Source organism: Gavialis gangeticus, unplaced genomic scaffold, assembly GCF_001723915.1.
Source record: "Gavialis gangeticus isolate Ggan-Ray unplaced genomic scaffold, GavGan_comp1, whole genome shotgun sequence".
Classification (NCBI taxonomy): domain Eukaryota; kingdom Metazoa; phylum Chordata; order Crocodylia; family Gavialidae; genus Gavialis; species Gavialis gangeticus.
Window position 1 is genome coordinate 44,466,633 of NW_017728995.1, and position 17,972 is coordinate 44,484,604.

At 43.1% G+C, this 17,972-nt stretch overlaps 1 protein-coding gene across 1 annotated transcript in view; it reads left to right on the forward strand.

Moving 5' to 3' along the window:
- The window catches only part of DNER (delta/notch like EGF repeat containing), a 397,048-nt gene that overhangs the window by 262,291 nt on the left and 116,785 nt on the right, over positions 1–17,972 (forward strand). The window contains exon 8 of the mRNA XM_019503073.1: positions 3,193–3,306. Coding sequence (XP_019358618.1) covers positions 3,193–3,306 — 114 coding nt within the window. The remainder of the gene's footprint in view (positions 1–3,192; positions 3,307–17,972) is intronic.

The following is a 17,972-nucleotide window of genomic DNA, read 5'->3' on the forward strand; positions in this document are numbered from 1 at the left end:
AAATGATGATAGCTGAAACTTTTGGACAGCTTATTTGTAGATTTAAAACCAAATTATGAGGGTTTGAGGAAGGGACATGATAGCCTTTAATGTATGATTGTATTTGAGAAAGATGTATGTTCTTTTTTATCATTATTTATACTGAAACGGTATTTTGTTCCCCAGGACACTGGCCTAACATTTCATAAAGAGAACAATATCAGTCTCTCTTCGTTTAGTGGACCTCTTTCCCCCATATAAGCCCTACCACTTTTTATATACTAGTTGTATTTGACTTTTTTGTGAATACTACAGTTATCATTAGGATTCAAATGTCTTCCTTGCCAATATTACCACTGTGACATTGTGGAATATTATATATTATTTGATTATATATTTTCTTATTTGGATTTTTATAAAATAAGCCTGCCTCTCTCAACCTTTCCATTTTCAGTTCAGTTCTACAATGACAATATTCTTCTGGTTGTTACTGGAAAATGGGTCAGCTCCTACTGAAAAAATTGCGTCTTGTCACAATTATAAATGGTTGTTTCTGCAAAAAAACCCCAAACCTTTTACCTTGTTGAATCATGGCAGGACACAAGGCATGCTCTAAGTGTAGTGGAAACATTGGGTTCCTATACATGCAGACATCACTACTGTAGAAAAGCAATTTGGGGCCATTTCCTTTAATGTCTTTGAGAACATGACTTTAATTTTCTTTGTTCACTGAAGACTTAATATTGCAATGTACTTGGTTACTTCACCTCAGTGTAATAACTGTATTCAGGTTTGACTTTTTGGGGGGGAGAGGGGTTGTGTAAATAATTTCTTGTTTTTGTTCTCTGCAACCAAATGTTCTAGTAGTTATTGGGATGACTTAGTTATTACTAGTTTGAGCTGCTTCACTTGATATTCTATTACAGTACCTGTTGGTACATCAAGAGAGGAGCTATAGAAACTGGAAGTTGTCATGTTATTTGTTTTTGAGATTCACTTAGCTAAATATGCCAAGTCATTAAAGAAAATAGAAAATAAAAACATGGTCTGAAAACTCTTCTGCTTGAAAGCTTTCAGGACCAGCAATATCTGGATAGTATTATATCACCCCAGCACTGCTACAAGGAAAAAGCCCAAATATTTGTAACAGCACAAAGTGAGCAGGTCCAAGTATGTTGATAATGTTTTTGACAAACTGCTGTTTTGTTGTGTGACTCGTTTAGAAAAGCCTGTTAATTTACAGCACTCATTGTTTGCTTTTAGATACCAAAAGAATATTCTTTCAATTTGAAGTACGCATGTAATACAGATAACAATTAGATGGATCATATTTGTTTTTGGAAATCTGGTGATTAAATGTCATCTCTCTATGATATGATATGATGTACTCCAAACTACAATGACAACGTAGCCAGTTATTTTAGCTAGCTGCAGAGCCAATCAAGTACATGTTGCTTAATTTGCCACAGTCTTTACAACCAGACATTGAATTCCAGTATCATTTTTAGTTTTGACAAACTTGGTAAACATTTTGAAGACAGGAATTATTGAAAATTAATTGAACATACATACCATACTATATTCAATATTGCACTATCCTTAAAAAATTAATAAAACGTAGAAAAGAGAAAGAACTTGAAACAAATTAGGGGCCAGTAATTTTTGTGTGGTTCAGTGTGCTGCAGTTTTGTAAATGTTATGTAAATTTAACACTCATTACCTTTACAGGAATTCAATCGTTATCCACAGAACAGGTACAGTAACAAACAGTGACAATTAAAGTTTTCTCATGCTGCTTTGCTGTGTTCTAATTCAGAGCTGAATCTGGAGTTCTCCAGACTTGTTAGATGTATTATTTTTGTTTGTCCTAACAATGAAGAACTTAAGTTAAAACTGAAATACAAATCTGAGTCCATATCCACTTCTCTGAGAGTTTGTGGATAGGTCTACTGTTTCATCAATACTAGTTGGTACCTTAGAGCTTTAAATATTGTGTATTTTTTAACTAATTTTATATTCTTATATATTCTTTATATTCTTAGCATTTTTTCATCTGAACTTTTCCAATAATTTAATCTGTTTAGGCAGACTTTTTTACAGAATGAAAAGCAGGAACACATAACAGAATAAGTTACGTGCTCAATGCTAAACACCTGTTTGTTGGTAAAAGCAAAGTACAACTCGGATCTGCTGATCCCCCAGTCTAGTGCCCTAGACAGTAGACTGTACTTCCTCTCTGTTGTCTCTGGTAAAGTACTGTGAAGGTCATGTAATGCTCTTGATTAGCGTTCCAAATGCCATTCGATATGATTGAGAGCAATCTGCTTTGACCAAAGATAGTGTATGGTGCCATATGTTGCTTATTGCAGATGGTTTTTAAATGTTCCACAGAAATTGTATCTGGTAAAAACAAGATATGTAACATAGTAATGTGTTGTTACACACAAATCCCCAGATAACTACTAGAAATAAATGAATGAAATGAATTTTGAATTTAGAACAAGACATGTGTGGTATTCATTACAGGATTAAGTTTGCAGCTTTTTTAACAGCAGTGAAATGGATTGTTCTTTGTAGGTTTGTTCATTGTTCTGATCCTAACATGTTGACTTCAGGCATCTGCAGAATAGCTAGTTTATGGATAGCAAACAGCATTGTACTGTTTCCAGTCTGTGGTGTGAGAGCCTTGAGAAGCTTATTTGGTAGTTTGCAACTGTGCTGATCAGTTCCCTACAGCTCTCACTTAAAACAAACAATCCTTTCTGAGGTTCAGGAGCAGGAACAAATGACAGTCATTCAGCATATGCACAGAAAATTTAGGAAGACTAGTCTTGTTTAGAGCGTCCCTAGAGGATTTTGTGTTCAGATTCAAAATAAATTTGAAATTCATTTCAAGTGCTTTGTGGTTGCACAGGTGTCTGTGAAAATCTCAACCCTTAAGCCCTTATGTGCTGGTGCTGTCAGAATACTGCTGCTGGTAACATACAGTTTGATAGTATCACTTTGTTTGGATTTTTGCTTTACATTGTTGGTTCCTGTTAACTGATTTTTTTAATGAGAGATTGACTATTGGTAGAATATCATGGATTCCAATACTTATCTCCAGCTTTATTTAAGGAAAATAACTTTGCTCTGTGAATAATATAATGGTATATTTGATAATAGAAACTTAATTTTCTCTTTATTTTTTAAAACATTTGCCTTATGGTGTAGGTTATACTGGAGAGCTATGTCAGTCAGAGATTGATCACTGCAGCCCACAGCCATGCAGAAATGGGGGTACCTGCTTTTCTAATACCAGTGGATTCAACTGTCGGTGTCCAGAAGGTAAATAGCAATGACTTCTCTATTTTAAATAACATTTTCTCTCTGTTTTAGTAAAGCTAATATTATACTGGATACACTTTGATGGTGTCATGTCAACTACAAGAAAATATATTTAGACATCAACCTAAGTAGGTAAAACTACTTACATTATAATTTACATTATAATTTACAAATCACCAAGTTACAAGTTTAAGCACTGCTGGTTAAATGTATATGTTGAATTAAAGCTTTCTTCACTTCCTTTGAATTTCTCATCTGAAAATCAGTTTAAAACTCTTGTCAGAAAAGCACATGAGAATTGGAAAAGATTTACAGTGCTTCCTGATTTTTGTCTTGCCTGGACAGTACTAGAAAAGCTGCTGCTTTTCATGGTAGTTGGTTGTTTCTCTTTCTGCTTCTGTGTTCAGATGAAATTTATAAAGTGTATAGGACTGTGTGTTTTCATAGAATCAAAGGACCAGAAGGGACCTGTAAGATCATCAAGTCCCTCTGCCAAGGGCAAGAGGTTATTGCGCTCAAACAAGCTCAATGAGGTGCTTGTCCAGCCTTCTCTTGAACACCTCCAAGGTTGGTGACTGCAACACCTCTGCTGGCAGTGTGTGCCAGATTCTAGATACCCTTACAAAAAATAAATTTCTCCTTATGTCCAACCTTAATTTTTCCTCAATTAGCTTGTGTCCATTGGTCCTCATCCTCCCAGGGGGTGCCTTTCTGAAGAGTTGCTCCCCTAGATCTTGGTGTTCACCTTTGACATACTTGTAGGCAGCTATCAAGTCACCTCCCTCTTCTTTTGCTCAGACTGAACAAGCCCAATTCCCAGAGTCTCTCCTGATAGGGTCTATCCTCCAGGCCCCTAATCATATCGGTAGCACTTTTCTGTACCCTTTCAAGCTTATCCACATCCTTCCTGAACTGTAGTGCCCAGACCTGGACACAGTACTGCAGCTATGGCCTCACCAACCCTGAATAGAAGGGGAGGAGCACCTCTCAGGATCTGTTCACAACACATTGGCTGATTCACGCCAGAGTCCTATTTGCCTTGCTGGTGACTTTATCACACTGCTGGCTAATATTAATCTTCTGGTCAGTTGTCACCCCAGGTCTCTTTCAAATGCAGTACCACCTAGTGGACCACCACCCATCATATAATTATGGTGAAGGTTATTCCTACTTAGATAAAGGACCTGCCACTTGTCCCTATTGAACTTCATCAGCTGAAGTCTAGGTAAATGATGTCAACCTCATTTCCTTTTTCCAGCTGGTTAGTTACCTGGTCATGAAAGGACCTGCCCTCCACATAGTTTCATAGTAGCTAGGGTCAGGAGGGACCTGAACAGATTATCTAGCCTGACCCCCTGCCACAGGCAGGAATGAATGCTGGGTTCACAAGACCCCAGACAGGTGATCATCCAACCTCCTCTTGAATTTGCCCAATGTAGGGGCGAGAACTACTTCCCTGGGAAGTTGGTTCCAGATTTTGGCCACCCTAACTGTAAAAAATTGCCTTCTGATCTCTAATCTAAACCTATTCTCCATCAGCTTATTGCCATTGTTCCTTGTCACCCCAGGTGGTGCTGGGGAGAAAAGGGCTCTACCTATTTGCTGTTGATCTCCCTTGATGAGTGTGTAGGCAGCCACCAGGTCCCCCCTCAGCCTCTTCTTGCTGAGGCTGAACAGGTTCAGGTCCCTCAGTCACTCCTTATAGGGCCTGTCCTGCTGCCCTCTCACCAAGCGGGTGGCCCTCCTCTGAACCCTCTCCAGGTTGGCCACATCCCTTTTGAAGTGTGGCGCCCAGTATTGGACACAGTACTCCAACTGCGGCCTGACCAAAGTTGCATAGAGAGCAACAAAGCCATGCTGGTTGCTTTTTAGTACCCCATCAGTTACAAGCTTGTGGTTGATGGCCTCCTTGACAATTTTTTCAAAGATTTTTCCCAGGACTGAGGTCAAACTGACCGGTTTGTAGTTTGAAGGGTCATCCTTCATCTCTTTCTGAAAGATGGGTACCACGTTAGCCCTCTTCCAGTCGTTTGGGACCATTCCTGAGTTTCATGACTCTTTGAACAGCTTCGCTAGATGCCCTGCTATGAGCTCAGCCAGTTCTTTCAGGACTCTTGGATGCAGGTCATCTGGCCCAGCAGACCTGAACACATAATAATGTTCTAAGAGTACCCTTACCTGTTTGGGACTAATTTCGTGTGGATTGTTGTCCTCCCCGTATTCTCTGGGCGTCTGGACAGGTGAACAGCTCCCATATGATTTCAGGAATACCAATGTGAAGTAAGTATTTAGGAGCTCTACCTTTTCACGGGGATCAACTGTAGGCTGCTCCCCCCCACCCCCAGTATTCAGTAGGGGTTCCACAGTGGAGCTTGATTTTTGTCTTGCTCCCTATTTACCTATAGAAAGACTTTTTGTTGTCCTTTATTTTAGTTGCCAGCTTGATCTCCATGTCTGCCTTGGTTTTCTGTGTCTCATACCTGCAGACCCTGGCCATATGATTGTACTCCTCTCTGGATGCTGAACTGTTTTTCCATTGCTTATATGCTTCTTTTTTCTTTTTAATTAATGAAACATTTTCAAGTCTCATTCTCATTCCTGTTTGACCTAATTTATCTATTACTACATGAGCACCTTAAAATAATTTTATCAGTTAACACTATAATGTCATTTCTATAAAATAAAACCTTGTGGCACTGAAAGTTTATTATTTTTGTAGCATAGTTCTGGCTAGAATGGTTATTTTCATAACTTGATTGCTACAAAATAATTATCTATAATGAAAGCTCTAAAATAATCTATTAGTCATTGGTAACAAAATAATTACAATCAGAACCCTGAGGCAATTATATTCCTGCTTTCAGTTACTGTAGATTCCAGTTCTTCTAAAATTACACTTGGACTCAGTCTTAGGTAGAAGTGTTTTGCTAATTCATAATTGCTTAGATGGGGAAGCATACATCTACTCAACAATGAAAGGTTATTTTTAACTGCTTCACATGGGTTTCACTCTTTCCCTTGAGTTAGTTGCTCTAATGAGTGACCCACTCAGCTGTGCTAAAATCCAGAAACTGACATTGTTTCAGCAATTTGAATCGTGTATTTAGATAAAAATTACAAATGCTCTGCTATATAAATAGTAGCAGAATTTGGGGAAACAATCATTAGATGTTGAGAATTAATCCAACTTAGCTGACCTTTCTAGAGAAATGTGCTCAAGTACCCTATAAAACTAGTTAAGATGAAAAGTTATCAAAAAGGACTATAATTATACTGTGTGTGTGTGTGCACGCGTCTACACACACACACACACACACAGAGAATTTTTGTCATATTTGAAGGTGACATGTTCGTGCCTGTGTATAAACTAGTAACTCATATTATTCTCAGACTGACCAGCTAATGGTCCTGGGTCAGCTTCTCCTGAAACCCTTCCCTCTCCCACAACCCCAGGCTCTTAATTTTCTTTATTTTTCCTGTAGGTAGCAGTAGTGAGCAGGGATGCAAGGCACTAGCTGTTGTGCACTTGTACCTAACTGCTGTGCTTGCAATGTTCTGAGATAATACACCAGAATGAGGCCCCTCCAACTCTTTTTACCCCTTTCAGCATCACTTGTTATGGAGATCTGTGCGCTATGTTCAGCTTCATCCTGTGGTTAGGTCTGCTTCTGTTTTCCCTGCGTGTCTTTTTTTTCTGAAGCTTGGTTTTTTCTGCCATCAGCCCAGAACAATCAGTCTTCAAACTCTAAAAATATCAAAAAAATTTTGGTGCTGTGGCCCATGTTCTACTCTGAATAGCAAATGCCTTGGTGATAGAGGTTCAGCCCTTTGCTATTTTGTTTAGTGTTTTACTGTTTTTCTTCTTGCCACTTTGGTGCCATTTTCTCAGCGTTCTCACATTTTGCTCTGGCATTTCTACCTTCTTGTTTGCCATCCCTTATGAAACCTTTGTTCCTAGTTCTGAGTCTTCCAGGCTTCTGTGCTATCTGTGTTGTCTTTTGCAATATTATGTTTCATTTCCTGAGAATGAAAGACAACTTCTCAGTCACAGTAAGGTTTCTGTGCTGCACAGATATAACTAATGCATGCTCATTTTTTTTTCTGCATCACCTACTATAACTTTCTGTGAAGGTATGTCAGAGCTACTGTCACTGTCAGCCCTGGTACTCAAGTATTTCAGAGAAACACCTCCATTCCTTTCACAGAGAGTCCCATAAATAAATCAGGAGGTCAGAAGCATAATTTTGAGTTTACCCCTTTACCACTGGACACTACAGCTTATGTTGGCACTGTGATGGCACAGTAGGGGATGCTACTATACAGAAAATAAAAGGACAAACTTATCTGCCCAAACAGGGGGGTGGAAGGCCTCCTGCCTCTACAGCACAGCAATGAAGATTGTAACCTGACACCTTTATTGAATGGGGGGGAGGGTAGAACAAGGAAGTCAGAATATACTTTGAACAAACAAAAGCAACTTGAGTACTTGTCACATCTTAAAAGGGTCATCATATCCAAATCTCTGTAAAGACTCAAGTGTAGCTGCGTGGGCTGCTTGCTTGTAGTTTTCAAAATGCCTGCTGGAAGGAAGAGAGACCTCTCCCCATCCTCCTAGGAATTTTATCTGGCCAGGTCACCTGATTGACTAGCCTGAACCAAGAAAAAAGCAAGGAGAGAGAGGGGTCACCTGGGCTGACCCAAGTGAGGGGCAGAGAGAGGTGGAGGGGATTTCTTCACAGGCACCCCCACATTGATGCACATTATACATTTTCTCTGGGCCCCACAAGCATAGCTTTATCAACAAAGCTGTGACTTAACCCTGCTGAGTCCATGTTGTCCTGTGCATTTCAGTAATGAAGTTTATGGAACTGACACCATCTCACTTTTATAAAACTATGAAACTATAAGAAGCATCCACATAAGAAACCTAAAAAAAACTAAAGGCAATGATTTTTGTGGGCGATGTCTTTTATTGGGCCAGTTACCTGGCTGAGATAGATGTAGACAAGCTTCCAGGTGCAGTACATTCTTCTTCAGGTCTCACTCCAACACTGCTAGAAAGAGCTGACTTCCAACATAGTGGTATCAAAGTCTCTGAGTATAGTGTATCCTGCAGGGGATGCTTGCTTGGGACCTTTGCAGCCTTGTGTGGTCTCTGAGAGTACCTCTTGAAGCAAGCTCAAGCTTGCCTTCTAGAGCAAGGGAGGAGCCCAAGCTCCTTCCCACCCTGGGTTTTCAGTATCTTATCTTCCCTGGTTCTCTACTCTTGAGATGTTCTATTCCAGTTGGGGTTACCCAATACATTATGCAGTTTCAAGCTGCACACCACGTGGTCTCTTCAGTTAAGACATTTACTGGGGCAAAGGCCAGCCAGCCAGAGGTTCCAAAGGGGTTAAGTGGTCCCTCTGTCACCAATCTAGCTCACACAGCCCTGAGTACCCCTGAAGGTACTTAGCTGTTTCCTTTCCAGCTCCCCAGAGCTCCTTTATTTTTTAGTCCCCTGGCTTTTCTCACCAAGAGTGGCTATGCTGTTTGTTTTCTAGTGTACTTTTCCATGTCATGTTCCTCTCCTCTGGACATCTCCAGGTTGTCAGGCTGTCTCACCTTTGAATGGCTTTGTTGACCTAATAACAAGGCTCTGCTGATGCAAGTTCATCTTGTCTCATCCTGCATCCAGCTCTGGCTTAACCCTTCATTTTCTGTGCACAGGCTAATGCGGTAAACTGAGTCACACCATGTTGCAACAACTTGAACACAACTAACAGAAATATTGCAATAAAACAAGTAGTCCAATCATAGCACCACATTAAAGGCTACAGAGTTGCCACCTTGTCAGGATTCAAGACTGAGACTGGCAATGTACATTTGGGCCCTTGGTTAAGTCCTCAGTCATCTGCAAGTTTCCTTGAACAGTAGAGTTTAGATTTCTTATTTTTGTGAATGTACAATGGCAAGTGCACCACTTGCTGCTGTATCATTTTAATATAAAATGTTTTTAGTATTTTCTTAATAGAATTAGCAATATATAATTGAACTTTTTTTGAAGTAGCAAAAACAAAAGCTTGGATGACACATTTTGAAATAAAGTTTGAGTCAATGTAATATTATTTTGTATAATGCATTTGTATCGAATACAAAAAAGTGTAACAAAGAATATTAACCCACCCTTAAAATAAAGCCATGACATAGCTATTATTAAGGTTTTGGAGTGATTTACAGCTTCTGCCTTTATAAAGAGTCAGGTGGATCTGGGTAAGAAATTGTTACATTGACTATATTTTTATTTTCAGTATTATACTGGCTGATTCTGTACTGCAGGGGTTGGCAACCTACGACCTGTGGGCTGGATCTGGCCTGCAAAGCAATCCAATCTAGTCCACAAAGGTCTGATATGGCACAGGGTCAGTGGTATGGATTTGCACCATGCCACCCATCTCTTCCACAATGCTCCCTCTGGCTGAGGAGCCTGCTGCACCACCACATCTTTACTTAGGGCCTTGTTGCACGTTGTACTTTAAGCATCTCAAATGTTGATCACTGTTAGTGTTAGTTCAAGCTTGGAGTAATTACACTTTCTCTACATGCTACAGATATCATGCAATTAACTGGTTAATTGCACAGTTACCTGGAGACCAGCTACACATGCAAAGTAGGTATCACACATAAAAAGTTCCAACCAGCCGTAAAGTTAGACCTTGCAAATGTGTACTAACTTTATAGCTGGTTATTATCCAGCTTTATTTTTCACACGTAGCAGGGACTCTGTTGTGGCTGGGAGCCCCACCAGCTGACTGCATTCTACCCAGCTTGCTCTGAGAGTCTGGTAATTGTGGGGACTTTCAGCCTCAGCAGCTGCTGACTCCAGAAGCAGCATGGGGACTCAAAGTCCCACAGCTGTGGACACTGAGTGGAGGGACCCAGCTGGGACCCAGCAGCAGGGGGTGCAGATGCCCTGGAGGCAACTGAGGGGCTTCCAACTGTGGGAGCTGGCTTCTTTCTGGTGCAGGAAAACTTTGGATCAGGCTGTCCCTACACTGGCAATAGAGTGCGATGGAATTTAATGCACAATCCCACAAGTATGCTTCCTGCCATGTATGTGTAGCAGGCAGGAGGCATGATTGTGTGGATCACACATTAGATTCCATTCCACCTTTACCTGCACATGTACAGGGGGCCTCACTATCCCCGACCTGCATGGTTACGACTTTCCACTAGAAGGGGAGGAAGGGGAAGATAAGAGAACCCAGAGGGCTCACAAGCAAGGGCCTGACTAGGAGCTACAGCAGTGAGTTGTCCACACAGAATAGAAGGGGTGGGGGGCACTGCATCCTGGGATGCTGGAGCACTGAAACTTAGCTCTGGGAAGTGGTCATGCATTTGTGGAACATGAGTTGGGTAACACGGATAAGAGAGAAACCTGCTCTGAAGTGGCATAACTTCAAGATACCTAAAGTGTGTTTAGAATTAGTTTACCCATTTTGGTGCAGACAATTGAGGGGTTAAGAGTTCCCTGAGCTGCATAAAATTAATGTGCAACAAGGCCCCCTACTTTTACTGCAGAGGGGTTGGGGTTTAGAGGTGAGGGTTAGTGCAGGCATCTGCCAAACCAGGCAATGGCTCATGGTTGGGTCTGGGTTGCAAAGGGAAGCCCACACTGGCAAAAGATTACCATCCCCTGCTCTGCTGGATTACAGAATGCAGCACATATGCTTTTGTATTGCCATTTAGTAGTATCACACTCTGTCCTATTTGCATTTGTCATTAGAGTAAATCCAGTGCATGGATCTAATATTCCCCTTGTGCAGAAAAAACCCTTGTGTGTGCAAAAAATTACACTAGATAGACCCACTGAGTTTTCTAGAATCACTTCTTTAATCAGGAGCAATTTGTGAGATTGGAGACCTGGCTTCCTTGTCTTGTGTACATCAGAAATCTTCTGGACACGCTGGCATCAGAAATAGGTGCTGTCCTATATGTACAGTTTCGCTTCTATATGACTGTCCTGGTCCTTCCCCAAGGCAACACAGCTGGTGCTGAATCAGTGTTACTGCTGACAAAATCCCCTTATAACAACTCAGTAGCAGCCATGGAGGAGACTCCTAGTCCTTAGTAATTACTCCTAATGGGAGCAGTGTTGAGATTTCTGTGCAGAAGCTCCTGAGACATTAGGGCAGCCATCTTTCTTAATTTTGGCTTCAAAGAGAAGGGAGAATAATGCTACAGAAGTTGAACATGCCCATTCTGCAAGAGAAAGGCCAGTTGTCCTGGGCTATTCTCCATGTTGGTTAACCAATAAGGGATTGCATTTTTATGCCGTACTGGGCAGTACAATAATGTTAACAATAATTTTAGTTTTTTGTGAGGGAAGAGAGAAGAACTGAGCTTACAGATGCCACATTATGAAAATAATATTGATTAAACTGACCTTGTTCATGTGCTTTTATTTAATCTGACACACTATTAATCTCCCTTTCTGACTCAGATACAATTTGTGAGCTCAATTTAGGGATGGTGAGAGAGAGGCTTATTTTGGTAAATAAAGCAAAGAATAGCTGCGTTAATATTGCAGGTGTGGTACATTGCAAATATTCTATTTTTAGAGTGCCCTAAAATTTTCAGTTTCTAAAAAATATTATCAGCTTCCAGCTTAAGCTGCTGCCTTTCTCCTACTGTGCCTAACAGTAGTTGCATGTTGAGAAGAGGCCTTTCCTTCTGAAGAGCTAATTCAGCACAGTGGGTGGAAGGGAGGCCAGTGGCTAGTATACATTTAAAAATTAAAGACTAAAGTATTGGGAGGTCTGACATGGATATGCAAGAAATAAAGAACCACATAGCAAAGAAGAAAGAGAAATAAGATGAAGTAATAGAAAGCAGCAGAAAAGACTGAGAAAGAAGGTAATGAAGAATCATTTCAATATGGCCCATTTATGTTCTAGAAATGGCACCTGTGGTTTAAAAGTAAGGCATGTGAAAAGTATGGGAAGTGAACTTTTCAGGCAATGGAAAGGAGAACAAGATGAATTATCATTATTCCATAACTTCATTAAAAAACTTTTTATTGTCTTTCAAGAATATTTAAATAAAGCTTAATAATTTCAGGGTTGAAGATTTGATTATTTTCTTCTTAGTATTATTTTTCATCTGGGAAATATATCCAAAGTAAGTCAAGCAATAAACTTCTAAGTGAAGATAGTGAGGGAACCCTTTGGGGCTAAGGAGCAGTAAACAGGCTAGCTTCCAGGTGGGTTTGCTAGGGAAGGTGTGCTTGGAAGAAGAGTAGCAAGATAGAAAAGGCAGATTGGGACCCAGGAAAATGGCTGGAGGATGTTGCAATGCCAGAGCCACTGCCACGGCCATTGCCTCTGCCTCTGCTTGCATCTGTAGGTTCCTGTCCAGACAGGACTGCTCACCATCAAGGCTTCCACCCAGGTGCAGGTTTGGCACTGTGGGCACTGGTTTGTGGGTTCTTTCTGGTAAGAGCCAGGTCAGGGGATGTCTGTGGTGTGAGCAGTACCTCCTGGAAAGAGAGCTACAGGAAACGGTGGTGAGGCTCCAAAGCATCCCTCTCCATAAGGAGTTAATTGATTCAGTGCTGGAGGAGACCTCCACGACTGTGGAGGGAGGACTGCCAGAGGCAGTGCTAGAGAAGGGAGAAGACATGGACTCTCACGAAGGTGGAAGCTGGCAGCTTGTGACCTCTGGCAGAAAGAAGAAATCTTGATCTACACCTGCAGCAGTTCATCTGGAGAACAGATATGGAGCCCTAACAGCACAGTGCAAAGAACATGTTTCATTGGTGGAGGAGGACAAACCAGGCTTCCCCAAAGTGGAAAAGGTAGAGATGACTGCCACCAAAAAGAAGCAATGGGTGGTAGTGGTTGGAGACTCTCTTCTGCAGAGGACAGAGGGATTCATCTGCTGACCTGATCTGATGTCTCAGGAAGTCTGCTGCTTGTCTGGAGCCCGGATCCAAGATATCACAGAGGGACTACCAAGACTCATTTGGTCCTCTGACTACTACTCCATGCTGCTCATCCATGTGGGCACCAATGATACTGCCAGGGGAGACCCTGAGCAGACAGAAATGGACTACAGGGTTCTGGGTGTAAGAGTGAAGGGGACAGGGGCTCAGGCTGTGTTCTCTTTGTTTCTTCCAGTCAAGGGAAAGGGCCCAGGCAGGAGTGGGTGTGTCCTGCAGATCAGTGCCTGCTAAGTAAGCCGCTGGCGTCACCTAAAGGGCTTTGGGTTCTTTGACCCTGGAATAATGTTCCAAGAAGAAGGATTGCTGGGGAGATATGGAATCCACCTGACAAAGAGACAGGGTCACTAACTTAGTGAGGAGGGGTTTAAACTAGGTTTGCCAGGGGATGTAGACCAAAGCCCTGAGGTAAGTGGGGAAATGGGTGACCTGGAGGAAGAGCAAGCAGGAGGGGGCAACAGAGGAGGTGTTCTCATTCTTCCTGAGAAATCAGGGCAATTGTCTAGTTACCTCAGGTGCCTGTACACAAATGCACAGAGCCTGGGAAACAAGCAGGAAGGACTGGAAGTCCTTGCATAGTCACGGAACTATGACATGGTTGGAATAGCAGAGATTTGGTGTGATAGCTCACATGACTGGAGCACTGGCATTCATGGGTATAAACTGTTTGGGAAGAACAGGCAGGGGAGAAAAGGAGGGGTGGCAATTTATGTAAAAGCCATATAATTGCTCAGAGCTCCAGTATGGAACTGGAGATAGGTCTGTTGAAAGTTTCTGGGTTAAGGTTAGAGGGGAGAGCAACAAGGGTGATGTTGTGGTGGGTGTCTGCTAGAAGGGGGTGGGGGGGAAGGACTGCTCTGATATTAACATCCAGACCAGGAGGATGAGGTAGATGAGGCTTTCCTCAGACCACTAGCAGAAGTTTCCAGATCACAGGCCCTTGTTCTCATGGAGGACTTCAATCACCCAGACATCTGCTGGGAGGGCAATACAGCAGTCATAGGTAGTCCAGAAAGTTTTTGAAGAGCATTGGAGACAATTTCCTAGTGCAAATGTTAGAGAGATCAATTAGGGGCCATGAACTTCTTGACCTGCTGCTTACAAATAGGGAATGATTGGTGTGAAGTGTAGTAGTGGATGGGAACTTGGACAGCAGTGACCATGACAAGATTAAGTTCAGGGTCCTGAGGAAAAGAAGGATGGAGAGCAGCAGAGTAAGGACCCTGGACTTCAGAAAAGCAGACTTTGACATACTTAGGGACTGCATGGGCAAGATCCCCTGGGAAGCCAGTCTGAGGGGGAGAGGAATGCATGAGAGCTGGTTGTACTTTACAGAAGCCTTACTGAGGGTGCAGGAACAAACCATCCTGATGTGCAGGAAGACTAGCAAGTATGGTAGAGGACCAGTTTGGCTTAGCAGGGAACTCTTCAGTAAACTAAATCATGAAACATAAGCTTATAAGAAGTGGAAACTTGGACAAACCACTAGGGAGGAATATAAGAGTATTGCTTGGCCATGCAGAGATGAAGTCAGGAAGACCAAAGTGCAACTGGAGTTGCAGTTAGCAAGAGACGTAAAAGGTAACAAGAAGGGTTTCTACAAGTATGTTAGAAACAAGAGGAAGGTCAGGGAAAGTGTGAGTCCCTTAATAAATGGGCGGGGGGAGGGGAAACCTAGTGACAGATGAGGAGGAAAAGGCTAAAGTAGTCAATGCCTTTTTTTACCTAGGTCTTCACAGGCAAGGTTGGCTTCCAGACTACTGCACCAGGAAGCACAGTTTGGGGAGAAGGTAAGCATCCCTCAGTGGTGAAAGAACAGGTTAGAGATTATTTAGAACAGCTGGAGAGAGGGTGCTGAGGGAGATAGCAGATGTGATTGCAGAGCTTTGAAAACTCATGGCAATCTGGGGAGGTCCTGGACAATTGGAAAAGGGAAAATATAGTGCCCTTTGAGAAAGGAAAGAAGGAAGATCCAGGAAACTACAGACCAGTGAGCTTCATGTCAGTCCCTGGAAAATCATGGAGCAGGTCCTCAAGGAATCCATTTCTAAGCCCGTGGTAGAGAAGAAAAGGATCAGGAACAGTCAGCATGGATTCACCAAGGACAAGTTGTACCTGACCAACCTGATTGCCTTCTATGATGAGATGACAGGCTCCATAGATGAGGGGAAAACAGTGGACATGATATACCTTGACTTTAGCAAATATTTTGATATGGACTCCCACGGCATTCTAGCAAACAAGCTAAGGAAGTATGGGTTAGATGGATGGACTGTAAGGTGGATAGAAAGTTGGCTGGTTTGTTGGCTGGGCTTAACAGGTAGTGATCAATGGTTCAAAGTCTAGTTTGCAGCCAGTAATAAATGGAGTGCCCCAGGGATTGGTCTTGAGGCCAGTTTTGTTCAATATCTTTATTAACAATCTAGGAGATGGGATAGAGTGTACCCTCAGCAAGTTTCTGGATGACACCAAGCTGAGGGAAGTAGTAGATACACTGTAGGGTAGGGCTGGGATTTAGAGAGACATCAACAAATTGGAGGATTGGACCAAAAGATGTCTTATGAGTTTCAGCAAGAACAAGTGCAAAGTCCTGCACTTATGATGGAAGAATCCCATGCACCACTACAGGCTTGGGACCAAGTGGCTAAGTGGCTAAGCATCAGCTCTGCAGAAAAGGATGTGGGGGTTATAGTGGACAATAATATGGAGTCAACAGTGTGCCCTTTTTACCAAGAAAGCTAACATCATATTTGATATTTGTAGTCTTTAACTACCTGAAGAGTGGTTCCCAAGAGGATGGAGCTAGACTGGTATCAGTGGTGGCAGATATTAGAACAAGGAGAAATGGTTTTAAGTTGCAGCAAGGGAAGTTTAGGTTGGATATTAGGAAAAACTTTGTCACTAGGAGGGTGGTGAAGCACTGAAATAGGTTACCTAGAGAGGTGGTGGAATCTCCATCCTTGGAGGTTTTTAAGGCCCGACTAGACAAAGCCTTGGCTGGAATGATCTAGTTGGGGATGGTTCTGCTTTGAGCAGGAGGTTGGAGTAGATGACCTCCTGATGTCCCTTCCAGCCCTAAAATTTTTTGACTCTTTGAGTCTATGATTAAGCCTTACATGGGTGGCTAGTACGTTGTTTTAAAAATTGTTAAAAATGGGATTAAAGAAATTGCCTGGAAAAACATGATAGAAATGGGTCTAATTAATAGGACTATGCAAAATTTTGATGGGTGTTTCATTTCAAAGCTGTTTTGACACATTTGAAAGTTTCAAAACATTTTGAGTTTCGAAGCCAGGCTTGCTTGCAGCTAAACAGAAACTAAGGAGAGGGAGGCAGAAAGGGGGGGAGGGAGGGAAGGACTGCTCTGATATTAACATCTAGCTCTTGGTTTGATTCCCCAGCTCTCTGATCATTTCCCCAGCTGTTTCTGGGAGGGTGCAGGCCCCCAATCTGTGTGTGGGGTTTCAGCAGGATGCTGCTGCAGGCTGGAGCCAGCAGCAGCTGCTTGGCGCAGCCTGCACCGAGTGCTGGGAAGACTGTGGTGCTGCCAATGGCCCCAGCCTGCAGCAGTGGCCTGCTGAAACCCCAGTCGCAGATCAGGGGTCTGCGCCCCCCAGGAAGAGCTGGGGAAATGATTAAAGAGCTGGGGGAATCAAACGGGGAGCTAAATGTCAGTTATCAACAGGCTGGAACCTGGCATGCAGATCCAGGGGCCTGCATCCCCTGGGAAGAGCTGGGAAAATGATCAGAGAGCTGGGGGAATTGAAACAGGAGCTGGGGGAATGTTCAGGTCCCTGAACATTCCCCTACTTCCTGGTTGGATTCCCTAGCTCTCTGATATTTCCCCCAGCTCTTGGATCACTTCCCTGAGCTCTTCCTGGGGGGAGGCTCAGGCCCCCAGATAACGTGGGATGATAGCAGGCTGCTGCTGCCAGCTGGTGATGGCTGCAGCTCTGGGCTATTTTCCCAGCTGGTAGAACCCCATGCACAGATCTGAGGGCCCGAGTCCCCTAAGAGGGCTGCGGGGCTGTGCCAGACTCTTCCCTGGTGGGTGCAGGCCCCTGGATCTGCACATGGGATTACAGCAGGCTGCTGCTGTTGGCTGGAGTCAGCACCAGCACTTGAGTCTGCCCAGTGCTTGGTGTGGGATGTGCCAGACAGACTCAGGTGCTGGCACTAGCCCCAGTTGGCAGCGGCAGCCTGGTGTCATCCCACACGCAGATCCAGGGTCCTGCACCCCCTGGGAGAGCTGCGGGGCTGTGCTAGACTCCTCCCAGGAGGTGCAGGCCCCCGAATCTGCACGTGGGATTACAGCAAGCTGCTGCTGCCGGCAAGGGCAAGGGCAACCAGCACGGTTTCATTAGGGGCAAGTCATGTCAGACCAACCTGATTGCCTTTTATGATCAGGTCACAAAAGCTTTGGATGCGGGTGTTGACGTGGATGTAATCTTTCTGGACTTCAGCAAAGCCTTTGACACCATCTCCCACTCCATCCTCATTAAAAAATTGGGCAACTGTGGCATTGATGCCTACACAGTCAGATGGATTGCAGATTGGCTGAAGGGTCGCAATCAGAGGGTGGTGGTGGACGGGTCATATTCAACCTGGGGAGAAGTGGGCAGTGGAGTCCCCCAGGGCTCGGTCCTTGGGCCCGCGCTGTTCAATTTCTTTATCAGTGATTTGGATG